General features: G+C 35.6%; 1 protein-coding gene, 1 non-coding gene and 1 pseudogene across 3 annotated transcripts; all 3 read right to left on the bottom strand.

Moving 5' to 3' along the window:
• Window positions 1-647: 647 nt before the first annotated feature.
• On the bottom strand, window positions 648-14,096 carry LOC124945115 (annotated as a pseudogene).
• TRNAN-AUU lies at window positions 11,401-11,472 on the bottom strand. Its single transcript has one exon. It is a non-coding gene; the product is annotated as a tRNA-Asn (tRNA).
• A 6,793-nt stretch (window positions 14,097-20,889) lies between the features above and the next one.
• On the bottom strand, window positions 20,890-27,436 carry LOC124919278 (probable LRR receptor-like serine/threonine-protein kinase At1g07650). 2 transcript variants are annotated; one of them, XM_047459488.1, is made up of 24 exons: window positions 27,189-27,436; window positions 26,800-26,974; window positions 25,996-26,067; window positions 25,825-25,893; window positions 25,660-25,731; window positions 25,495-25,566; window positions 25,340-25,411; window positions 25,194-25,265; window positions 24,944-25,015; window positions 24,785-24,856; window positions 24,626-24,697; window positions 24,464-24,535; window positions 24,319-24,384; window positions 24,094-24,159; window positions 23,974-24,012; window positions 23,827-23,882; window positions 23,363-23,745; window positions 23,094-23,289; window positions 22,820-22,960; window positions 22,449-22,567; window positions 22,072-22,282; window positions 21,738-21,978; window positions 21,496-21,646; window positions 20,890-21,422 (listed from the first exon to the last, which is right to left on the bottom strand). In XM_047459488.1, exons 1-24 carry the CDS (start codon window positions 27,313-27,315, stop codon window positions 21,036-21,038), a joined length of 3,075 nt encoding a protein of 1,024 aa, XP_047315444.1. In that variant the 5' UTR covers window positions 27,316-27,436; the 3' UTR covers window positions 20,890-21,035. The 2 variants fall into 2 exon arrangements, with proteins under 2 accessions (XP_047315444.1, XP_047315445.1); XM_047459489.1 differs by lacking the exon at window positions 27,189-27,436 and having other exon boundaries at window positions 26,808-26,944.
• Window positions 27,437-27,742: the final 306 nt, after the last annotated feature.

Raw genomic sequence — 27,742 nt, 5'->3', positions numbered from 1 at the left:
TCGAGTAAGTGCTTTAAGCTCTTTTCGTACGCTTAGAGTCTTCCCTTCTCTCTTCTTCTATAGTGCACTGACACTATTATAGTACACCCCCAATAGACTTTTACTCCTTAACTAGGAGGGTTTCGGATGAACTTTTTGCAGTCAACCAGTTCCCTAAGGAGAGTGACTACTATGTCTCACTAACCCCATGTAAACCACTTTCAGGCGGGGCAAGCCCACTTGACGGAAGTTCTAGGACTGGACCCTTGATGAATCAAAGTCAATCAAAGCACTACTCAAGCGGAGAGACAAAGACGGTTCTCTACGGAATCAAAGACGGAGTGAAATTCTTTATAAAATGTTATATATATTTATATAATTCCAACACAAGTTCATCCTCTAGAATCACATCTCTGGAAGGCTGTTCTTATCAATGGAGCAGTCGATAGCCCCCTTAACTAAACTAAAGGAGAGAAGGGGAGGGAGAACTCAGAAACCTTCTCAACAACCATTTGTTTTCTATCCTGTGAAATCCTAACATACTGAGATGCAATCGCAGATGGATTATGTGGATACTAGGAGCTGAAACCCTGGGATGGGGGGTGTGCTCTTTATGATTACTTACAATCTTCGGCCACCCTTTCTTTCAACCTTGTCAATAAAGGAACTTAAAGATATAAACTGAATGTCATTTGATGAGTAACTGAGAACAAAAGAGAGAGATATGAAAAGAATAAAGTAATGAAAGAAGAAGTCATTGCTAGTAGTAACGACTTGTCACGATCCATTGGTTCATATATAATCAATGTCCTATGTGTATCAAAAAACATTATTTTCGCTAAGCGTATATAATAAAATAGAGTGAAAGGGTCCACCCCGAAACCAAAGAGGTATTAACTAACAGCTGAATTCTCTCCGAAGTGCAGGAGATAGTTGCCCATCATACGGCTCACCAACTGAACTTGCCTCTATGGGAGGATCGCTCCGGGAAGGTTCGGATCACTTACAATACACGGCTCTATGAAGGAAGGGCTTGGCTTAAGAGCGTTTTCAACATGATTCTTTTCATGTATTTGTTCGATGATAAATGTGAGACAAAAAAGGCCCAACCCAACAAGGGATGGAGCGCGCATAAAGCGAGTCTGTTTTGTTCACTTTCTTCATCCCCCTCTTTAAAAATGATCAAAAGGCTTGATGTAGTTAACTTTTTATTCCTGTGTTTGATCTCTTTCATCTCAGTCTCGTGAATTCTCACCTATGTTGAAGAAAAGTTTGGAACCCGAATGAAGATGGAATAAGGATCTTCCTCTCAACAGTGCTTCTCGAGGTTCTCCACTCTTTCCCCTTCATAAGTATGACCTCGGCGAGGGGATAATGAGTAAGGATTGAAGTCCCCTTAGCTCTGTCAGGCACTGGATAAGGGTGAACTTTATAAATGTGTAGTGTGGTTCCGTAGTAGGCACTTCTAGGCCCCTTCTTGGCTACTAGATCACTCCAGTGCTTTGAGAACTATGGACCTTCTACCATCTATTGCAGCAGATCCGTTTCATGAGCGGGAGGGCTAAGCGTAGTTCTTTGAATCAAAGTTAAATTCAATCGATTATTTTTTAGATATTAAAAGAGAAATCCATCCATCTATCATATCCGATTTATCTTTCTATTCATAAATATTACTCAAAAAATGGATTCATTTAAGTCCCATACCAAGAAGCCTCAAATCCTTGATTTGGCCAAAAATGCACTATTTTGATAACGTATATAAGTTGAACAATAAAAAAACAGGCATAACCTTCATTTTCATTTTGTACAATCAAACAATCAAACTTCATTAAATATACTGAATTGTTTAGATAGCTCATAGCTATCATTATTACTTTATAGCTGGTTACTCGCTTTGGGTCCAGGAAGCAAAGGGAATGAGCTAGGTTGCTTTTCCTCCACACTTATTTAATTTATCTTTGTGCCCGTTCCGCATGCGCTTCGCGCGCCATTGACGCTCTCCTCTTATTCTTCATTGGACGGTTGGGATGGACTTCATCGTTCTTTCCCAACTAAAATAGAAAATGTTGTATTACATCGAGATATCGATTCATTTCCGCCTAGGGATGGCAACGGGTACCCTACCCGCCGGGTAGTGAAGTACCCATCCCCGAACCCGAATTTCAAATTACTACTCGATCCCGAACCCGACGGGTATCTCTATTTATATCCCCATCCCCGATTCATCGGGTACCCGATCCCCGACGGGTACCCCATTACCCGATATGAAATATTAAAAAATTATATTTAATTAACTAAAATTATATAAATTAAATATAATAGGTTACTACAAAATATAATTAACCTAAAACTATTAATAAATATTATATCCTTAAACAATAGACAAAAAAATCATCCACACATAATATAAATTCATCCATACTACAAAAATACAGAAAAAAACTTAAAAGTGATAGAACATAATTCTTAATTAAACACAAAAACTTCAGAAATCATCAAATTAGTTTTCTCACAAAAAACATCCTTCTTGAATACATTTCTTCAACACATGTAAATTACAACCTACAAAATCAAAAGAAAAAACAATCTAACATTAACATATACAAAAAAAAAATATATTAATATATTGAACTATTATGCCCTAAATATAGTTAAACATAATATTTAAAAAACTCTTTTATTTTTTAACTAATATATTGAACTAAATATAAAGACCTTTTAATATTCCTTAAAAAAAACTCTTTGACCCTTTATTTTTGCCTTTATAAAAAATAATTTTATTTATTGTATTACTTTGTTAAATTATATATTATTTCATAAAAAATATTTAATAATATTAATATTCTATTATAATTTACCACCCTAGTTTGTGAAACCCTAATTTGTGAGTTGTGAAAATCCATCTACATTACATGATTTGGATAAATTTTTATAATGTTTGATGTGGTTTATTTAATCGGAGTCAAATAACTTATAGTCATATTACATATATAATGAAACTATGAAAGTATGTCTAAATCTATTCTCGCATATATATCAGTTATTCCACGTATTAAACATATATATATATATATATAATCTGAAAATATCTATTAATCAAGAGATTCTACATATTAAACAAAAAAAATCTATAAATCAACATATTAAACAAAAAAATCTATAAATAATAGAAGTATTACTTACCTACTATGTGTTGTATTCGTGTAGAACTTATAGAAAAAAATTAACTTTGTTGTTGTTAAAACGGAAGAAGAAGCTACAAAATAAAGATTGAAGATTAAGTTAATAAATAAATAAATATAAGATTGTAAAAGTTGAAGAACAAACATAACTTTATTAAATAAAAACATTACTTACTTGCATAGTTATTGAAGATTTTGAACAAAAACTAGAAGAAGATGGAAGAAGATAGAAGTTGAAGACTCAAAGAAATGTTGAATCAAGAATGAACAACGAACAGAGAAACACTTATTACAATTTACAAATGAATGAAATGATGTTAACTTGTTAAACGTGGATCTAGGAAATGATGTTAAGCGTGATGTTAGTAATGATAAAATAATTAATATATTTATTTAATGATGGTTAGTAGTTACAAGTTATAACGTGGAATTTGATAAGTCACTTAAATTTTATTAATATATATATATTAATATTAATATATTCGGGTATCGGGTATCGAGTTTGGGTTTCTAACACTTCTCATCCCCGACCCCGAACCCGATCGGGTACCATTTTTTACTCCCCATCCCCGACCCCGACCCCGACCCCGAACCCGATTTAAAATACCCGAACCCGATCATCGGGTACCCACGGGTATCGGGTATACGGGTACCCATTGCCATCCCTATTTCCGCCTATGTTGCACGGATATGGGTATCGTATCGGATACGGCGATACGACAAATTTTGAAAATATAGGATACGATACGTTTAGGATACGACAATTTATATATATAATATTTATATAAATTTAATATTGAAATAAATAAAAAGAGAAACTCATTTCATTTTTCATAAATATTCATTATAATTCAAAAACAAAACACGTAGTCATTTATCATTAAATTATTACAAATCATCCAAATTAGTCTCATCACCGATATTATCTTAATCCGTAAATAAAATTGCCTCCAATTCAGGTTCATCAAGAGACAAATTTGCTTCAAGGATAGAAGCATCATCCATGTCCATAGAATCAAATGCATCCGCTCCAACATCCCACATCTTACTTTCTCCTTCTTTATATTGTGAACTCCTCCTAGATAAAAGACGAAGATTGTAGTGAAGATACACCAAATATTCTTCTCTTTGTGGAGTTATCTTGTTCCTTTTCAATGAGTGCATGAAGTTGTAGGTGCTCCAATTTCTCTCACAACAAGAAGAAGATCGTTGTCCAAGTAGTTTTAAAGCTAAACTTTGAAGAGTTGGTGTAAAAGCACCATGAATAACCCACCATTTGGTTGAAGACATCAACCCCCGACTGCGCATTGAATCATTATCAGAAAAATCATCAATGCATGCTGAAAAAGAGGCAAACTCCTCATTGACACTTCTTCGTTCAGATGAATTAGAGTAATATCTTTCAATATATTTTTTCTTTTCCCTTGAAACTTCGATATTCCTATGAGGAGGAAGATGATTGGAAGATTCTTGGATCCACTCATTGTTATAGTACCTATATAAAACAAATTTATATTTGATAGTTAAACATTAACTAATATTTCTAATTCACTAAAACTTAGAAAGTTGAAATCTTATAATTTACCTTGGATTCAGAGAATGTGCCAAACAATGTAAAGGGGTGTTGCTTTTATTCCATTGCTCCACAAGAACATTATGAACAACCTCATAAAAGTTTGATTCTTCGTTGTGAGACCCCTTCAAAATAGCAATCTTCATCTTCTCTATCATTCCATACCACCATTCATAAACTAAATGAAGACAAGGTTGATCACTGTTTACTTTTCTTAACATCTCATAAATTGGACTGGTGAAAGAAAGTATATAATCAACTTTTTCCCAGAATTGTTCATCCAATATTTTGTACTTCAACGCTTTAGCCTTCACTACATCATCCTCTTTGTAGAGATCCCATTTTTCATTAATCACCATGGTTTCAAGATATTTCTTAATTTGCATAAACCTTTTAAGCATAATGATCGTGGAAGCAAATCGAGTATCCGAAAGTGAGAGTAACTTCAAATTCGAGTTATTATTGAACATTGATAATATTATATTGTGATTCATTATGAAATTCTTAATCATTGAAACATCACTTCATACTTCTGTTATCCACTTGCATTCTTCAAAGACTTTCTTGCTTTGTGCAGAATCAGTAGGTGAACATATATTTTTCAAGGCAAGATTTAGAGTATGCACAACACAAGGTTTCCAAAATATGTGCGGGTATTTTGCCTCAATAAGTAACCTCGCGACTTTGCATACAAGAGTATTATCAATGATCACTTGGACAACATTTGTATGTCTCACTTCATTTATTGCATCAATGAGCAAATTAGAGATAAAAGCTTTATCCTTGAACTCACATTCACAATTTATTGCCTTCAAAAACATAGGACCACTTTCACACACCGCCATGATATTGATAAGTGGTCTTCTTTGTACATCCGACCACCCATCACTACAAATACTAACAACTTTTTGTTTCCAAGCATTTTTTGTTGGCTCCAACATCTTTTAAATATGAGCCTTTTCTTTTTTAAGGAGTGTGGTTCTCAATAAATTGTATCTAAGTGGAAGATAACGTGGAATCGTTCGTTGAGTAGCCATACTAAAAACACGAACATAATGTGGATTCCTAGCAATATTGAAAGAAAGTCCACTAGTATAAAATAACCTTGCAATTTTAGAATGAAGTTCATCTCTAGCATTTAGGTTAAAAACTTTTTCAAGAGGCCCAAGTGTTCCTTTCCTCTTCTTTGTTGGATCATCACATTGTAAAGTAAAATTACTTGATGATACATATGATGAAGGTAGTGAAAATTGTTTCGGTTGAGCATTCTTCTTTCTCAATTCTGCTTCATTCAAAAGTTGTTCCATATGATTGATTTGATCTCTTGTAACAACCGCACAAACAACAATTCCAAAGCCTTTCATTTTCAGTAATTGTGCTTTCACTCTTGAATACGATCCTTTGCACACTTTAGTGCATTTCCTCTTCTTTGTTGGATCATCACTTTGTAAAGTAAAATTACTTGATGATACATATGATGAAGGTAGTGAAAATTGTTTCGGTTGAGCATTCTTCTTTCTCAATTCTGCTTCATTCAAAAGTTGTTCCATATGATTGATTTGATCTTTTGTAACAACCGCACAAACAACAATTCCAAAGCCTTTCATTTTCAGTAAATGTGCTTTCACTCTTGAATACGATCTTTTGCACACTTTAGTGCATATATTATATGACCATGTAACATTTCCTCCACCTAATCCTTTTCCAATCTTTGTCACAAATTTCTATAAAGGACAATTATCATCCACCTCCAATTCTTCATTTAGAATATTTGTCATTACAAATATTCAAAAAGTTACCTATTTAAATATCCAAAAATTTATCATAAAAAATGAGGAATGAAGAGATACAAATATAATATATCTACAGCAAGTGGGGACCGTGGGTGGTGGGGAGAATTCATTCAACTACATTTATAATAATATACAATATCTATCCTCTACAGCAACTCAACAAGTGTATCGCAGTTGTTCATATTATATATATATATATATATATATATATATATATATTACAGGCTTACATTTGTATCATTCATATTATATATATATATATATATATATATATATATTACAGCTATCTACAACATTTGATAATATATATATATTAAATGAAGATAGATAGATAGGGATTAGGGAAGTACCCGACATATGAGAAGATGATTAGATGATCGGAGATGACTTCGATCCTGACCGAAGATAGCGGATCTTGCCCGTCTACGGCGGGCGGCAGTTATAGATTGACGGAGGCAGAAGAGTAATGGAGGTGGAGAGGTAAAATAAAATATTATCTCTTTAGGGTTAAGATGTAGCTGAGAAGAGAAGAGGTAAAAAAGATTAATATTGATACCCTTCAATTCTTTTTTTTTATTCAGTTTCATACTTCAACTTTTTTTTGTTAAACTTTTACCCAAACGTATCTGATACACGTATCAGAGTCGTATCCAAACCGTATCGAATTGGTCAACCCTACCTAAAGTCAACGATACGTGTTTTTCCGTATCCGATACGCGTATCGCCGTATCGTATCCGTATCTGATACTCCATTTTTTTAGAGTATCCGTGCAACATAGATTTCCACCCTCATTGAGATGGGGAATTTGGAACCCCTATTTAAACTTTTGGGTCCTTCATCTTTTTGAATAAAGGCCTGGCTCGCGTCGTTCCAACAACCGGCAGGGAGTACCTCAATATACGATTGCGCGCAACAACTGGGAGTCCTATTACACCTAATGTCAACTTCAATTCACCAAACCAAGGTTCATCTCGTGTAGTGATTGTGGACTCATACAAGGATATTGAGTAGATGGTTGATGTATCAGTCTCGACTCTATCCTTTATAGCATGCATTCCCATCCATGTCGCAACAGATTCGGTAAGATACGTGTCCGGTACATAAAAACTGCCTTCGATCTCCCAAACTGACTTACTTGTGGTAACTTTCCGGTCGCCCAATGACCTATAACGCTAGTCACTACTCCCACTAGGGCTAGGAAATAAGCCCCACAACCCAAAGCAGCGAAGAACAAATAGAATTTGCTATAAAAACCGGCTAACAAGGGTATTCTTGCGTATGAAAATATAGTAATGGAGAAGGTAATAGCCAAAATAGGATTCGTTTTGGCTAGAGTGCCCAAATCTGCTATATATTTGACACGGGTTTGCTGTAATGCTAAAACTATGGTGAATGCATATATCGTCATTGATGCATAAATAAAGAGACTAATTATTAGTGATTGAATTCCTTCTATGATTCCACATGAGAAACCAATATGAATATAACCTACATGTCTAATAGAACTATGAGCTAAAAGTCTTTTCACTTTCATTTGGGTCATGGCGGCCAGTGCTCCTAAAATCATATAAACAATGCTGTAGAAAAGAAGGTTTGATGCAATGTAACTCCATAGGAACCATAAATAGAAAGACATGAAATATTAGCAGAAATAGATATTTTAGGCGCAATAGAAAGGAATGCTGTAACCGGGGTGGGTGAACCCTTATAGATATTAAGTGCTCACATATATATAGACAAAAGAGATATGGAATCCAAATGGGAGGGGGTTTTTATTCGGGGCTTGAGAGATGGAATAGATAGGGCCCTTTAATTCGCCGTTGGGGAATCCACACGAAAGGGAACGAATCATTCTCAATGAAAAAAGTGCTCTCTAAACCGAATGTGAAAGTTGTTTTCCATTAGACGGTTATTTCCGTAACTCTACTCTCGACTTGAATTATATATCCAAAAAGGTCCACTCTCGGCCATTCCACACTCTGCCTAGCAGAAGTGTGGTTATCTAAAGTGGATTCTATCTTTTGTAGTAGATGCCGAACCTGCTGCCCCATTGACTAAGAAGGGGCGGACGCAACATCAACATGGACCCCTTCCTTTCTTTGCTAGCGCTTTCCCAGGTTGAACCGGAATTCTTTATTAGAAAAGGTAGGCAACGATGCTATCCCAATAGGCCAGCGGGCGTGATGAGGAGAGGCCCGACAATCATAGAACCTGATGTCGAAAAAGTGTGTTCCCTTCAGATAACATGCACCCTAGGCTTGACTACCTTAACCTTCTTCGTTTTCGATTCTTGACCCTATATCGAGCACTCATTCTTATCTATTGATAGAAAGATCTTTGTCAAATACCAGAGCCTTTTTTAGGAATTCTTAATATCCAAGGCAGTTTACCACAAGCACACTAGTTGGGGGGTTGTTCGCCTTTTGAATTTTTCTAAGTAGTAGGGGCTGAATAGCTACTTAAATTATAAAGGAAAACAAAGAACCAACCTTTAGTCAATAGGAGCCCTACTTCCCTCTTTATTTGCAACCTCATCACTGAAATAAAAGCACAAACTCATTTCTTAGTTACCGAGCAAAGTGCACCCTTGGTATTTCAGTAGGGCGAGCTGTTTGAAAACTTTCGTTTGGTAGGGCGACGAATACTAAAATCTAGGAAAGAGCCTGAAACTCGAGAGGGTCAACTTTGGAAGCGTTCACTGGTAACTAAAGCGTCACTCCTTCCTTTTTCTTATGTCGTGGCGCTGACTGAATCAATCCATAAACCCGAAAACTCAACTTGTTCCCTTTCGTCAAGTAAGTAAAGTAGGTATACGAACAACTTTAGCTTTGCCTTAGAAATGGAATAAGTAAAGAAAAAAGGAGGCGAAATGGACTAAAGATCCTCGGACTTTCAGGCGGTTTGATTTAGGGCAGCTATGAACCCTTGGATCTCGCCAATACAGCCCCTTATAGTTTTCGTTACTGAGATATTTTTTTATATTTTTCATTATTCCCAGAGATTTTTTGGGTAATCTACTCCCATGCTGCAAATAGTAAAATCTGAACTGAACCCTGTCGCTCTTCTTTCTTTTCTTTCAAGCAGGAAGCACACCAGTAGCGTGCGTTGCGTGATTCTACTTTGTTTTTTGCACTTGACTGGGTGAACAATTTACCGGAAGATAACTTTGATTTTCCCGATCAGTAGGTGAGCGACATGTTTATCTTGTGTGACAACACGTAAGAGCGAGTGGCTCTTTTAGACGAGCAGTTGTGTGACAACACGGAAGATAAAGTGACGCTTTCGTGTAAAATGTTATGGTTGCCCTTACGAGGTAATGATGAGTTTCGCGCACTCTAAGTCTGACCCTATTGGGAAGATTGGCCACAATCTGAGCGGTACCACCCACCCTAACCTACCACCTATAGACGGTAGTTCGTCTATAAGTCGCCCGAAAAGGAATTGCAGTGATCTTGAATAGGAATTTTACAACGATAAATAGCTCCATAAAATACCACTAGATCGAGCACCAGTGATTTCGTATCTGGTCAAAATCTTAGCTAATTGATCGAAGTGTGTAGCTTTAATAGACTCATAGATTATGGAACAAATAGGGTGGGTAGGCCCAACCACCACACTACAACCACCACACTACACGTATAAACGCGAACCCCCTCATTACCGTACATGCGACTCTCACCGCATACGGCTCGCCTAAAGATTCCAAAATCCATCCTGAGCAGTTTTTTCCCTCTCTAATTCTCGATCAAACTTGTGTTCCCCAAGCGCTATGATTTGGGAGTCTTTCCTTTGCTTATTGTATATATCGGCTTTGCTTCGTCCTAAACCAAGGAAGCATTTTGGCGGGCGCATGCGTGTAGGAAGGCCGACCATTACCTACATAAGCTACGACTACAAGTCAAGCTGAAAATAACTCGCTTCTAGATATAGAGCACGGCCAAAAAAGAAAGAGCTTCTTAGGTTGGCATGTAGGATCTGACGAATGCCTCATCTCTTTTCTCTAAAATTTACAAAAAACAAGCGGGAGAGGTAGGATTTTAACCTACGTAGAAAAACTTCAGCAGATTTACCGTTTGTCACTTTTGACCACTCGACCACTCTCCCTTTGTCGCTTCTGGCTAAGCATTTTTCGGCGGAGAAAAGGAGGCGACTAGTTGCTTACGGCGAAGTTGCGAATGAGTAAGTGAATGAACTAGCCATGTTCCAGAGTGACCATCTTGGTTTTATTCCCTTCCCCTATCCCCTCAAATCACCTTGTATAGGTTGGGCGCTAGCGTTTTACTAATAGAATTCAAATAAGGCTCTTCTGCTAAGCGAAGCTATGAGCTTACTTAAATAGCTTACTCTTACCAAGCCTAATTCACATAAAGCTACAGGAAGAAAGCTTCCCCCCTTTGTTTGAGTCGCGCCTCACCGCTGACGCTGAATGAATGAAATGAGTGGAAATCTTCATTTCCTTTACAAATTACCACGAAGTTTCCACTAGTAGCGAAGAAAAATAAGACCATCCCACCTAAAAACAACTCGAAGCATAAAGAGAAGAGAGTTCAGTCTTTAAGAAGCTGGCTGACAGAGCTTTAGCCATTGTACGTAATCTATCTATCCTACCTAAACTGTAACCCTTTTCTTGTTCGTTCTTCGAATGACGGGAGACTCATTCTTTCTGGCTAATGAAGATACTACTCCAATCTTCCCATTCAGTCCTAGTGGATTCTTCTTTTTCCTAAGAATTGAACGAACCAAGTTCACCTATACGAGAGTGAGGAATAAAAACAATAAACTTCCCACTTTTGATGTCCTACGATTCTGCTAGTTTAGAAACTTAGGAGAAGGACATGGGTCGCTAGGTCAAAAAAGCGATAACTAGATAATCTCCTCAAGTAGGATTTGAACCTACGACCAATTAGTTAATAGCCGATCGCTCTACCACTAAGCTATTGAGGAAGAACGGACTTAAGGAAGCCGACTCTCGTTCTTTGGACCAACCTATGACTAAACAAGGAGTTCGTCACTCTTTTTCACATACACCGAGAGAAAAGGTTATGATAGCAAGCCCCTCCCCGACCAGAGAGCCTCTAGGATAAGGAGGCGGCGGTCAACCATCCACTCTCAAGATTAATATTGATCAATCAATCTCCGCATCCTGCCAGTTCGCTAAGTAGACTCCCTCTACCGAGGGGTAACAAAGGCTGGAAAGTCTCCTCCAACATAAAAAAGATGTGGAGCACGAACTCTCTCTGTCATGCTCTTTAAAGCTTGAGGACTAGCAACAGTAATAACACTTCTACTATAGTATAGATAGGGCGTTAGCGCTTTAGTTTGATTGCAGCTAACGTGCCCCTTTCTTTCGAAAAGTCAATTTTCTCACTTGTTAGTTCAAGCAGTCCTACCTTCCTTTTATTTGGGTGGGGATATTTGAAGAAGCGCAAGTCAGGTTTGGAACCAAGGGGCTGGTCTCGATCTCGCTTGGCGATTGCTGACTCAACATTTTGTGCTTGTGTTTACGGGCTCCCCCTCCATCTGAGAGTCAAGTAATTCGTTAAAGGATATTTAGCCGCCGCCTATCTTATGCCATGCTTCTTTTTTATCCGAATCACTTTTGTCAGTCAATCAAGATTCGCCCTCAATAGAGTATAGAGTCGACTGGTCTCGTCATTCACACAACTCCCCCGTCCATTGATTGATCACGCAAGTACACATCTAGTCAGCACATAGCGAATTAAAAAAGCGTTCATCATGGACTATCTTCCTCAATCAAAATGTCTATTAATTAATCCCAGTTAAAGTCTCCATTTTTCACGCCCCTCTACTAAAATGTGCACCATATTGATAGAAATCGGCAAAGACCTTCTTACACATGTCCTCGAGGGTAGCATGAATGACAATCATTATTAGTTTCTCCCGAGGGCATGATATTGATTCTTGGTGTTGTTTAATATATGTCGAGTGCCATTTTCCCCATCCGAGAATCTCCATCTACTTGTTGTGGGAGAGCTAGAATCCAACTATCATGTTGGTTATTCCAAAGACCAACTCTTTACCCTTTGCATCTTCATCTTTTCTCCAGCTCAGACCCATTCTTATGGATCTGAATTACTCCTATTGCAGGTGCCTTCTTCAATAAAGACATTTTGATCTCCTATTGATCATTTTGTTAATTGAAAGAGAATAAGCGCTATCCATTGAATAAAGGGAGGGAGTAAAAGGGGGGGTTGCTATAATGATTTGGGCGGTTTGTGGCCCCTTCGAGAGTTGCGGGTCCTTGCCGCAGCATGAGTGGTAACTCACTCTCAAAACTCACACGAGTCGAGTCCTAGTCGTTGCGATCCATTTCCTGGCTTCGCTTGTGCTATTTTCATTTCTGATTGGTTCCATCCATCCTCGATTTTAATGAATCGAGTATTTAGGGGTCAGTAAAGTGGTTCGGGTTTTCGGTCAGTTCCTGTTCATCTACCCCCTCATAATCCATTAGTTGGCGGGGTGGTAAACTTAGGGGGCGCCTGCCTCCTCTTCAGACGTGTCCTCGACAACCTAGCGGGAGTACTTTGTCGCTGGGCTTTCCTTTTCCTCAACCAATTTGGTTGTGTCAGCCGGTTTAACATTTTGTTATGAGCTGGCTAGACAAAAAAAGATGGATGGAAGGTAATATAGATTGGAGTTAAAGTGGCACAGGACCTTTGACCGACCATAGGGCATATTCTACCCTTACCGAATTCATTCTATTAAAGCGTAAAAAGCTCTCATATTGCATTTCTTTGGTTTGTAAGTTACAGAATGTTGTCTGTGGATTGATAACAGAGGAAAGCCCCTTACTTATGTTATGCCGTTTGATTGATGAAAGTTATGTGCTGCTCACCACTCCTCGAGGCCAAGGACGGGGTCAAACCGTCTTTCTAGGATTTCCAATCCGTTACATTTCCATTATGTTACTTAGCCCGCCACCTTATGTGCCAAAGTCAAACATTATTCCTTTCCCGCTCCCTCTTTTTCTACCTACATATGCGGCGGTGGGTTACCAAAGAAGAGGGGACAATCTCTTTCTCCTTTGCCTTGCTCAATCTTCTTTTGATGATTGAAATTTGCAAGCGACTCCACTATTGGTTATAGAGACCGGATAGAAGGTTGCTTCTAATAGATGTGAAGGTGAAGAACATATAGAAGCTAGCTCTTGTATTGACTGCAACCATGCATATATAATAGATGATAACTAAACCGAAGGTATATGTTCAAATCATATTGGACGCAATTTAATTCCATATATGTTTATAGTTTTTTAATATAATTGAAAAGGAAGAAATATCTTTATGCTTGTTCTTTCAGTCGAAAGCGTTCCTTCTATTCTTGAATGGCTTCTTTTAAAAGAACTTCTATTTCCTTCTCGTTTTGGTCTCATATATTCTTTCTTGGAATTGAGGTTTATTACTTTTTAAGTATGTACGTAACTCAACAAGAAATTTCCTTACCTGTCCAATTGATAACGAATCAAGATAACCATTTGTTCCGGTATAAATAGTCATTATATATTCTTCTACCGTAGAATTCTTGCAAGGAAGGCGGCGAGTGTCCATGCTTAAAAATGATGGCGAGTGATGTGATAATGACGACGTACTTGGAAGATAAGTTGTTCATTTTTTCAAAAATCTGTACATTGGATGATCCTTTGTCTCAATTTAACATCAGGAGAAGGTTCCCAACGCTGTGTACGGAGGAAATCGGAGCATTAGAGGAAAAAATTGCCGATGAGGAAGTGAGAAAAGTAGTGTTTAGCATAGGACCGTTGAAGGCACTAGGAATGCTGGTATTCATGCATTGTTTTATCAGAATCAATGGAGTGTGGTTGTCACTTTGGTCTGTAAGTTGGTTCGCGATGTGGCTTGGCTGAGGGTGCCTCGCTACCTAACACGTTGGGTACCACACTTATTGTCCTCATTCCGAAGACACCCGCACCGGAAACTTTTAGCAATTTTCGGCCTATTAGCCTGTGCCCAGTGTTGTATAAAATCATCACCAAGGTTGTCACTGAACGACTAAAGCCATTTATGGTTAAATTTGTTAGCCCAATACAGACGTAGACGAGTTTTGTGTCCGGCAAGAACATCACTGAAAAAAGTTTCTTGGCCCAGGAGATTGTGCACAATATGAGGCGACATAGAGGGGCTGGTATTATTACACTTAAGGTGGACCTTCATCAAGCTTTCGATCGCCTTCGTTGGGACTTCATCACACACTCTTATGGATGTGGGGCTCCCGTCTGGTTTGGTACGCTTGGTTATGATGTGTGTCTCTTCTCCATCTTTTCATGTTATGTGGAACGGGGAGAAGTTCTTTTCTCCGCCCCATCACTAGCAGTTGGGGTTCAGCCACCAATACCGGTGCGGGAGACTGGGAAAAAGAGAAGGGTCGGATCAATCTTATTAGTCCCTTTTAGTCCCTGGACTGGGCTCTTAGTCCTGTTACCGAAAGGGGGAACTTGATCATGGGTAAGAAGCGCTTATGATTTGTGCTCTCGATATGATCTCCCTCTGTGGTTCCATTAGACTCTTTTTAGGTAACAAAAACCTGAATTTGAGCATGATTGAGTGCTATCACATTTACAGGGGATCTTGCTTGGTCAAATTTTGTGTGATTATCACATCTTTCCTCCCTTCGTCTATATCAATTGTGATAACATCACATGTTTAGTAATCGTCTCACGAAAAGTGGTATCTATTAAGACTTTCTCCATCATAAGTGTCCAATTTTGAATGGTGTTCATTTTAATCATCACTTTCTAATGAATCGTCGTCATAAAAATTTTAGGATTCTATTTCTTGACTTTCCAGAGAAGTTTATGCTTCCACCAACTCCCAGAAGAGTTTGAAATAGTCTAATTCATCATTTGCTCTTGGGTTCCCTCGATACTAGGTGGGTCGTTTTCTTTTTCTTGTGGCAGGTTTATGACCCCACATAATTTTAAGAAAAAGAAAGAATTTCATCATCCTCTTCTGACATATCATCACTTAAGTATTCGTTGGGGAAATATTCACTAAGTGTGATGGGTCCTTTTGTTGACTAGGTCATTAACCCCTCGTGAAGTTCTTTCCCATTATCTTTTGTCTTCTTCTTTCTAATCTTATTTTTCTTAGGCCTCGTTTGATCTTTGGGTTATCAAGATATTATCTGGGTTTCTTCTAAAAAACCCATGTTTGACCAAATTAGGTAAAAATCTAAGTTTTTTTTCTTCCAATTTTACCCTTCTAATTATTTATTTATTTCTATCTTATCTTATCCTCTCCGCTCTTCTCAAATCTCATTTCCACTTATACACTATCAAATGTCAAATAATTCAGATTCTCTCTCTAACCCAAATCAATTATCAATTCCACTGATTCCATTTGATCTCATTATCTGAATTAGATATGATTCAGATTCTCTTCTAACTCATTTGATCTTCCTTTCTCCTCTGATTTTTTCACTCACTCAACCAATAAGTTCCTTCAACTCAACCGATCAGTTCCTTCAACTCAACCGATCAGTTCCTTCAACTCAACCTGATCAGTTCCTTCAACTCAACCTTTATCAGGAATCTGATCAGAAATCAATGAATATTTTCAGCGAATATTTTCAGCGAATATGAAGTAGGTAAGATTCATTCTCATCCTTCATGATCAATTTTCATCATTCATCAACCCTATATAAACTTGATCATTGATACTTTGTAGTTACCTGGAAATAACTCATTTAAAAAAAATCTAAGATCTTCGCCGCATCCTAATTCCAGGTGAACGACTGCAACTCCAGGTTAATCTTCTGTTCTGTTCTCATATGCTTTTCATTTTGTATACTGATTAGTACTGCTTTTCATTTCGTATGCGGTTTAGTACCGTTCTTTGAATAAAGAGATTTTTAGTTTGAACATATACTGATTAGTGCTACTTTTCATTTCATTTTGTATGTTGATTAGTAAGATTTCCGTTAAAATAGATTTTTTTGTTTAAACATATATTAGTTACTTCTTGTGAATGATCTAATTAAAAAATAATAATAATTGAAATTATAATTATCATTATTATATATAATTATACTGATGTCGAATTACTATGAATAAAGTAATTTATAAAAGAATATGAATACAGTTTATGAATGAAGTAATTTATAAAAGAATATGAATCTGTGTATTGTTTTGGTAGAATATTTAAGTTATAGAAAAGAATAATACATGTATCTATTGTATCAGTGTATTTATTTGATAGAATATTTAAGTTATATAAATGATGTATATATGGTACAATAGATATGATAGTATATGAAGATAATATTACCTGCTGAATTTTATAATAATAACTTCCCTTCAGTTAGGAAAATGAGTTTGTCAAAAAGTGGCAAGGTATTGCTCCAAATACTGTGAAGTGGGAAGCATGTCCCGAAAGAGCAACCTACTTTCTTGAACTATTAGTCATTGAAAAAGAGAATAAAAAACTTGTAGAAGGAGGGCTTCGGAAACCCACATGTGAAATATTGGCTGAAAGATTTTGGGAGAGATTTCGAATTTATCACACAAATGAACAATTCAAAAACCACTTCAAAAATAAAAAAAAATTATGGAACTTGATATGCCGGGCTAGAAAATCAACTGGAATCGAATTTAACAACGACACAAAAGAGATTACGGCCTCAGACGAATGGTGGGCAGAACATAAGGTAATAATATTTCAATTGAAATTAAAAAGTCAATCCACAATAAATTTTTATTGGATTCTAATTTTATTGGAATATTTTTTTAGAATTGGAAAGGGCTATTACAATTAAAAAACAAACAAATAGCAGATTATGACTTATTGGAAAAAAAATTTGGGGCTCATCGTGCTGCTACTGATGAAAATATGGAACATGCATTAAATATAGACGAGGGGTCTGGCGATTCTGATAAAACCATTGATGAAGGTTTTCATGACCCACTTGTTGGTAACCAGAGCCAAGGTACAAAATCTAATTATGACAGTTCAGGGAGCAAACGAAAAGCAAGTTCATTCAATGCACCCAAAAAAAGAGAACGCATGGTTATCTCCTTGCAAAAAAATAATTTCTATGTTCTTTCAAGAGAAAGATAAGCACAAAGAGAAATCTGACTACATGAATATATCGGAACCGTATGAACACACGAATGATAGTATGCAGTTTGCACACGGTTCTGTAAATCCATCGGTGGGGTCTCAACCTTCTATAAAGAAGTGTATAGACACAATGCTTAAAGTACACAAAATTAGTAGCAGATCAGAGCTCTACAGGGTTGGAGTGAATGTTTTCAGTGCCCTTCCAGATTTAATGGTTAGTTTCTTGGCAATTAATGATCAAGAAGAACAATTAGACTATCTTCGGTTCATAGTTGATGAAAATAAGCATATTCGTCCAGGAACAATGAGTAAAGATCTCCCAAGTCATCAACTCTGTGACCTTAATATTCTACCATATTATCCTTATCCACCACCACCGAATTATTGATCTGTTGTATTTGTTATTTAACCACTATCGTATTAATTATGTATGAGTTTTTTTAAGATATTTAAGTACTTTGTTTAATTATGTGTCACCTTTATAATTAATATATTATTATTGTTATTAATATATGTTAATCTATGAATGTATTTTATAATTATATAGTTTAATTTTTAGATTTCATTACATTGCAGGAAAAAATGGATCATTCTAATTTACCACCAGAGTTAGACGAATATGATCTATATTTCTTAACATTATTGATGGAGATATTGGGAGACACGTTCAATTATTCATTAACACGCCCAATGAAGGATCCTTCTACTCGAGGTATGGAACTTGTACAAGTGATAATGTTTGACAATGAGAAATGTCTAAACATGATTAGAATGGAGACTCATTGTCTTAGACTACATATAGAGCAACTTGTACAAGTGTATGGGTTGCCTATCTTACGATCTTCAATTCGAGTTGAGGAACAAGTGGTGATGACCTTACAATATTTAGCACATGGTCATAGTATGTCTTGTGTGGGAATAAAATTTGATCGCTCTAAACAAACAGTATCTCGATACGTTTCAATGGTACTAAAGTCCCTTCATCGACTAAGTATTGCTGAGATACAACCGATTGATCAAAATATTATACATCCAAAGTTTACAACAACACCATTACGTCAAATATTTAAGGTTTCAATTTATTTTTTTAATTTTATATGTGTTGTCTTATGTAAGAAATTATCTAATTTATGTTGTCATATGTGCAGAATTGCATTGGTGCTATAGATGGTACTCACGTGGAAGTGTATCCTAAAGTAGAAAATTCGTATTGTTGGCGTGGACGATCGGGGCACACAACCACTAACGTAATAGAAATATGTAACCATGATCTAATGTTCACTTATTTTGTGTCTGGTGCAGAAGGATCAATGCACGACTCAACGGTGCTTGATATAACACGACATACTCCTCAATATCTTTTTCCACATCCACTCTCGGGTACGTTAATTAAACACATATCAGGTTTATTGTAAATAGTACTATAACTAATTATTAATTTGTTACAGGAAAATATTATCTAGTTGATTTTGGGTATTCAAATCAAATAGGGTATTTAACCCCATATCCTCGAACAAATTATCATCCTCATCATTTCGGAGGAGTACTTCCTTCTACGAGAAAAGAGATGTTCAATATGCAACACTCTTCACTCAGATCAACCATAGAGAGGACATTCGGAATTTGGAAAAATAAGTGGCGAATTATCTCAAACGGAAAATCATTACGTGGATTTAATCTTTAGAAACAACTTCAAATAATTCAAGCAACTGCATGTTTACATAATTTTGTTCGGAAGAATAATATAGAAGTCATAGTGGATGATAACCCCAACGATGATACTGAAGTACTAGTAGACGATGATATTTTATTGTCGCCTAATGTTTTACCTCGTAATGAAATGGATCAATTTCGAGATGAGCTTTCTAAAAAAGTGTATGATTGTATTAGACATGAATAAATAATAATTTTATATGAGTTGTTTAAGATTTTATTGTCATTACTTTTTTTATTTGAATGTCCTGTATTATATCAATACAAATAAACTTTTTGATAATAGATGTGTTATATAAGATTGTTAGAGTTGTAATATTTTTTTTTTTAAATTACATTCTAATATTTTTTTATTTTATTAAATTGAAAAAATATGAACTTAAATTAATTAATATATTTATTTAAAATTATGGTTGATAGTTAGTTTATATAAAAAATAAAGTTAGAATAAATTTGTTTATAAATATTTAATTTAGATGAGATATTTTTATAAATTAATTAATATTTGTTAGATAAATATATAAATTTTATTTTTTAGTATAATTAATTATTTATTTGAATTATTTAAAATTTAAATGTTATGATAAATAATATGATATGTTATAGTTAGATTTATATGGGGTTTTAATTTTTATTTAAGGTAATTAATAAAAATAATATTAAATTTAATTAAAGGGTAATTTTGGTATTTTAATTAATAAAATGATTGATTTGAGTTGTGATGGAGTTGTTGGGGTTTGGGATAAAATCTGGGTTTTATCCCAATAACCCAAAGATCAAACGAGACCTTATTCTTTATTTTACTGACCGCTTTGCGAAGGTTTCTTTGAGTCCGATTGCTGATTTTTTACTTTTCTTTTTCGGACTTTTATTTTTATAAGTGATCCATTCATCTTGACAACTACCTTCTGTATCGACATCTTCTTTTGCACTTCCATCCCTCAATTATGGTGATGGGATTAGACTGTCGAATTTTAGAAAACTCATTATTGATTTTAAATTAATGACACGATTTTTTATTTATTAATTTTAAATGCTAGAAAATAAAAAGTTATTGAAGTTGAAAACCTTTAAGACAAAATATAATTTGATATAAATAAGTCCAAAATTCCAATTTACCCAACAAAGAACTTGAATTTGACCATTCGGCCAAATAATATTATATCAAACAAAACAAATACCTTCATTAATCTTCATTTTTCATTTTCACAATTTTTTAATAAAAATACTATCAAATCAGTTAAACAGTCTTGCAATAAGAAAAATAATATTATATTAGTATTATGGTTGTTGGAGGATAATAAATTTAATTAGATAAGTGATAGATCAATATATAAAATAATTAAATAATTTTGTTTAATTCAAATATACATCTATTAGAAAGAAAAAAATTGTTTAAAAAAAGAAAAGAAAAATGTCTTAAGTGTGAACTCATAAAATGGTATAACATTTTTCTAAATAATTTGTGGATACATATTTTTTAAAATTAAAATTCTCAAACATCATCATCATAAATAACCCTATATATTTTTTAAAAAATCAAATAAAAATACATATATTTTAGAAAACACTTTTATATTATTAGACTTGTGATTGAGAATACAAGAAATGTATTAACATTATTGATATGCAATAACAACATATGTACAGTTAATTGTTCTCCAACTTAACTTAGTGGAATTGGACAAAAACTAACTTATTTCATTCAACAGAATCAACTCTTAGAAGTTGTCCATTCTCTTCTTCAACATCAGCATCATCAATATTGGAGCGCGATGAATCGGTATTATAAGGACCAGTAGTCGACATGCTCTGGGAATGGCTGGGGTGCTGCCAGAAGTGGTTTCTTATAGCCTTATACTTAGAATGAGCCGCTGCATATCCAGGGTCAGATAGCAAATCCTGAACTGCAGTGTGGCCCTCTAGCATGCTCACAGCCTGATGCATCGTAGGCCTCAAAGTAGGAGAGGCGTTCGTGCATAAAAGAGCTACGTTCAGCATCACCATTGCCTCCTCCGACGAATAATCCGATCCCAATTCTGGATCAACCAGCTCAAGTAGACAATCTCTTTCTTGCAGAACGTATGCCTGTTATGTTATTTTTAAACAAAATTTAGGTGACAATAAATAAATGATGAGTCATGGAGATTTAATTATTTACCCAGTCAAGTAAATACACGAATTCTTCGCTTGGTCTAAAGTTTGCATTGCTTTTTCCACTCACAATCTCCAAAGCAACTACGCCAAAGCTGTAAACGTCTGCCTTTTCTGTTAAATATCCTCTCATTGCATACTCAGGAGCCATGTAACCTCTGAAAGTGAAGGACCATCAATCAAGATTATTTGAAAATAACCACTTCACTTGGCCTAGTTAATGAAGTTCACGAAGAAAGGGGAACTTACATAGTTCCTGCAACCCGAGTACTGATGTGAGTATGACCATCTTCATAAAGCTTAGCCAAGCCAAAATCAGATATTTTTGCATCGAAATTCTTGTCAAGCAACACATTGCTGGTTTTAATGTCTCTGTGCACTATCTTCAGTCTGGATTCTGCATGTAGGTAATGCAATCCCCTTGCTATGCCTAGACAGATTTTCTGCCTGATAGGCCAGTCTAATTTTGACTTGCAAGTTTGATCCTTGCCTGTTGAAAAAAAGGGAAAGTATGGTATTATTCTAGAGAAGATTTTATCGTGAGAATACACATGCTTGGATAGATTTTTTTTTAAAAGCTTACCAAAGAGGGCGCGAGAGAGGCAATTGTTTTCCATGTATTCGTAAACCAACAGTAATTGGTTCCCTTCGTTACAACATCCATACAGCTTTACAAGGTTCGGATGTTGTAAAGCAGAAATCATGCCGATTTCATTCACGAATTCTTGGTTTCCTTGCCTGGATTTTGAGGATAGTTGCTTCACTGCAATTATCGTCCCATCTGATAACGTGCCCTGCATTTAGTAAAAGAAAACATAACAAACTCACAAGAGAAAAATAACTAAAACAATTTGCACTGGATTCCCAAATTATGTTAATAGCTTGGGATTGTGCAAAGAAGGGAGGAGAGGAAAAACAAGAACACTGAATAAAAAGCACTTCTATTCGGATGATTGTTACCTTGTAAACTGAACCAAATCCACCTTCCCCTACTTTATTAACTGCATCGAAATTCTTGGTTGCTACTTTCATCTGTTTCAATGTAAAAATTCCAGTTTGCAGGTCTAGGCCTCTAAGCTCTGTTGAAAAGTGAAATGCAAAAAGATTAAAGAGCTTGTTAGCAGAAGCATCTTCGAAGTAGTTTGTTTTAGGGAGAAGTGGTTTATTATTTATGATCATAAGTGACGGACTTTGTGATTGAGTGATCTTATGCAAAATATTACATTTTTTTTAACATAATTAGTATTACTGGACTATTAGTTTCATAATAAATCAACTTCTCCTAAACAAGCCTTTATTAGTTAATCACTTCCAACTCTTATCTCAAATACCTTTGTAAGCTGCTGTTTTGCCTCCTAGATAGCCTTTTCTTCTAAGAACAGCTAGGACAATAATGGTAACAAATGCTCCCACAGATACAGCCCCACCCACCATAACAGGATCAATCTTGTGCGGGGAAGGAGGTTCAAAGTCTGCACAAGTAAAGGTGATGGAAGACTTTTATGTAAGGAACCTCAACACAAGAGAAAAAACAAAAGATATTTATACTTGAATGAGCTGATTTTTTTCAAACAAAACCCTCAAGAGTTATCAGCAGTGGCTTACTAGGATCAACAGATATAGCAGATATGAGAGGACCATATACTCCTCTTGCTGGGATTCCTGTTGTTCCTCTTCCAGCCCAGTAAAAATGTATCTTCAAGGTGTTGCTTGTCACTAGGGTATCAAAAGTCTTTATAATAGGTTTAGCAGCTCCACCAGCCTCGCGGACAATGTCAAATTCTTCTAATACCAATTCCCCCTAAATGTCACAAGTAAATAAATTATATGAAGCTCATCAGTTAATCCAACTGTCTTATTAGTTTAGTATGTACCTGGATGTAAACGTCAAAAACTCTCTTACCAAGGCTGGTAAATGTTTTATCACTTGTAAATTGAAGCTCAGCAAAATGGAGTTTGACAGAGTAATTTCCATTACCAAGACAGAGTCCATAGTAGGTGAGAGAGAGGGGTGATCTGCGAGCTGTTGTATAAAGTTGCAGTTCTGATTCAGTGACATTAACCATCGTAGAAGTGTTTGTCACAGTATAATAATCTGCATCTGCATCATTATCCATGAAGTTCCCAGTACTACTAAATGCCCAGTTCTGTGCCGCATAGTACAATGTGGAAGCGCCCCTTGGCTCAGAATCAGCTTCGTATTTAGTGCTATTTACATTAACTTCCTTGCCACCGCAGTTGATGTGCATAGAATAATCTATAAAAGAAACGGGAAATCCCAAACCTATTAGCAACCTATTAGTGAAGTATCTAATGTAGACATTCAAGAGTTACTTACGATGTTTATTCTTGGAAGAGCAGGGGAAGTTTCTCTTTAGGCAGGGGTGAATTCTACTGCAATAAACATAAAACATATTAAAATAGGGTATTAAACAGGGAAAGTTATATGGATTTCTAAAGAATGATATAAGGTCTGGGATCTCACACTCTATCTGCTGACGAGGAGTAACTCTCTACAAGGTTCCTGAAAATGTTATGATCCTTTAAGTGTTTTGTGATAATATTTAGGCATTTAGAAAACAGAAACTGAAACAGATGCACTCACACACTAGCTCGTGTGCACTCATTTGGACTTGAGCTTTCCCAAGTGAAGCTGTTGTAAGATGCATCTCTGCATAACAAAGAGATAAAAAGTAGTCAATGGCCTTTCAACCTTTTTTTTTTTTTTTTTACTTTTTACAAGTAAACTGTGTTAGTTAACTCAATAAATGGTGTTGAATCCATTGGAATAAAAGCATATGAAAAATAACATAATAAAAGATCAACGTACAAGTTCCAGTTCCTTGAAAGCATCCATGACGGTATGGGGCCTGTGAGCCTATTTCTTGTCAAATACCTAAGCACATATATTTAATATTTTATCAAACTGGGTAGAAATGGAGCAATTACCAAATATGCAGATTATATAAGCTTACATAAAATCAACTTTCCCTAGCTGGATAAAAGAAACTGGAATTTCACCAGTCAAATTGTTGAAACTGAGGTCCCTGATGAGTAGTAGTAACAATGTTAACACACAAAGTCAATGAGTAATACCAGATACAAAACTTTGGTAAGATAAACAGAGAATTCCTTACAAGGTTTTCAGTTTCACAAGATCACCAACAAATTTAGGTATCTCTCCTTGGATTAAAGAGTTCCTCAGTATTCTGTAAAATTGTAAGTATTTTTTTGTTACACTTTGGTAAAAGACGGAAACAGCGAGCTTGGCGAAAATGAGAGAAAATGAAACTCACAGAGTCTTCAAGGAATCCAAATTACTTAGAGGTGGAAAGGTAAAACCTTTTCCCTTTAAGTCACTGATCCGCCTAAAATCACAAGTGACAGAGTCAATGAGCACAAACTCATATTTCTCATAAATAAATGAACAGAGTGAAAATTTCAGATTGGCTTACAGATCAGTCAAACTTGTTAACGTAGAAATGCTGGAAGGAATGGGTCCCTCCATTGGACAGCCTTGAATGTGCCTGCGCAAACACCATGCAAATATTCATGCATCAAAATTTGATAAATGGTGTCTGAAACTAAATCCTTATCAAGAATAGTATTTTGGTTTGATATGTTTAGACATTGTACCGTTAAGAGTGCTGGAAGTAAAATATTGCATTTAATTGTCACCATAAATATGTTCAAGAGGAAACTTACAATTTCTGTATATGTGTCCAGTTTGAAATGAAACTGGGTATCCTTCCAGTGAAGTTATTGTCACTTATCCTCCTGGTAATCGAGGAATAAAAAAAATTAGTTGTCATAAATTATAATCTGAGTAAAAGTCTTTATATAATGCTTACATATCAACAAGTTTGGTCAACTTTGAAAGCGCCTCAGGCAATTCTCCAGTAAATGAATTTGATGTCAGAGTACTGAAAGGACAGAACACATATATAGTATTAGTATCATGAAACCATATTTCCATAATTAGGGAAAGCATCAGAAACAAGATTACAGCTTTTGTAAATTGACCAGCTTTCCAATCTCTGTGGGAATAGTTCCCTGGAAGAGGTTTGATTCAATACTCCTGAAACCATTAATCAATCAATGTCAATGCAGATTCAACCAAGATTCCTGAAACGTCTTAGAATATTGACTCAAGTGACATAATCCTGCTTACAGATTTGTGAGGGTGGTGATCTTGGTGAGTACAACTGGAAATGGACCAGATAACCGATTTCCCATCAAGGAGCTGCATTTTGAAACGAGAAGTCAGTATGTTGTGTACATCACATAATCACATAATGCTCATAAGGGAAATAGATTGTATAATCAATGTACATACACGTCGACCAATTGCATGGTAGCCCATTGAATGGGAACAGAACCATGAAAGTAGTTGCGACTCAGGTCTCTACAAAAGAAATAGTGTCCACCACCGTATTAGCACATTAAATATTTTAGGCTAATAAGTCAATATACTTTATCATCATCATCATCATACAGATTGGCTTACAAGTTCTTAAGATGGCGAAGCCTGGAAATTTGTGGTGGTAGTTCACCAGTAAAGTTTTGGGACTTCAAGGCTCTGCAATAATAATAATATAGAAGATAATTCAGCATCAATCATGATAAACTGTTATTTGACTGAGCTCAAACTTGAAAATTTTACAACTTATTTTAAATTTGTTAATGAATCTGGGATATATTTTGAATTAACAACAATATGAACTAGATTCGATTCATATACAGATAATGTAACTCGCCCATCATATTACTAGGATAAAAAGGGGGACACTTATGGGTCCCATCAGTAAATATACAGTAATCAAGACAGCTATCTGGTTCATCCCGTGTATGGGTGTGAAAAGTCAGCAGGTCAACTACTGATTGGTAGACGACGTTGACTAATCATTTTGAGTCAAAGATGTCATGCCAATATTAATGTAAATCTAGAAATTTCAATAGTGAATATGAAAGGCTGCGACTATAGAAAAATACCCACCGCTCAGACAGACAAGTAATAACTCCTCGATCTAATTAGTAAATCAAATCTTCAGTTAACTTTTTCAAATAAATGTCCAAGTAGGAGAATTTCTCAATTGCTATACCCAAATCTTGTTGTTAATATATAGTATAAGGTTCAACTTAACTTAATTCAATAATTTGGAACTCAATGAAAGAAAAAGTTCAAATCAACTAAGATAGTTTACTGGATAAGCTTCAGAAACCATTAATCATGACGAAGTAAATCTATGGAAAAGGAAGAGAATAAGCTGAGAAAGAGAGAGAGAGAGAGAGAGAGAGAAAGAGGGAGTACATGCTTACAACATGGCAAGTGAGATTGTTATTGAAGGTGCAATCGCAGGTGACAGAGCTCTCGAAACCCTTCTTCAGTATGGGAAGACTCCAGTTCCCTTCTCCACTACAAGGATCCTTTCCAAAATCCCAATCCTTCTTTCCCAATTCCTTTCCAATATCCGCCAGCGCCTTCACTAAAAATCACGATTCGTTTCAGCTCGGTTATCAGTTATCACTCGATTAAGATAGTTTAAACATGATTACACAATCGGATCAACTATCTAGTAAAGCTGAACTAATAGAAACAAGCAAAACTGATTAATTCATTAGAATGCCTGAATAAACATTTACCTCCACGGATCCAAACAGAGAATATGAAGGAAATTGAATGAAAGAAGAAGAAGATACCTTCAGAGGGGTGAAGCTTTGGATTGGCCGCAAATACGGAAACAGTTGAGAAGAGAAATAAAGGCAGACAAGTGCAAATAACATATAGAAATGGCGGCAATCTCCATCTAGTTATGGAAATTTCCATTTGAAGAAATATCCAATTTCGGCTCGATCACTCGTAGTTCTACTTCAATGAAATGGTATGATGTATTTACGTACACAAAGAATGAACATCATAACATCATATTACAGAGCAATGATAAGAGAGAGAGAGAGGACTGACGAAGATTGAAGAGAAACTAGTATGAATCTATATAGATAGCCATGGGAGTTTGATTCTTCAAAAAAACGCGCGATGAAAACAATTAAATCGCCTCAAAATCTCAAAACGCAGCGATTGGATTTTAAGTATTGTTATAAGATTTTAAGTATTTAGAATTGAGGTATCTTTATAAATGCCAAATTTGAAACTAAAACTCCTTATCTGAAACAATTGAGATTTTTAACATTTTCTTTTTAAACGGTATAATTTGAAACTCGTTATATAAAATTATGTTTTGTTAACGATTTTA

Source organism: Impatiens glandulifera, chromosome 1, assembly GCF_907164915.1.
Source record: "Impatiens glandulifera chromosome 1, dImpGla2.1, whole genome shotgun sequence".
Taxonomy (NCBI): Eukaryota; Viridiplantae; Streptophyta; class Magnoliopsida; order Ericales; family Balsaminaceae; genus Impatiens; species Impatiens glandulifera.
The sequence above is the reverse complement of the archived record's forward strand: the minus strand, read 5'-3'. Positions and strand labels throughout refer to the sequence as shown.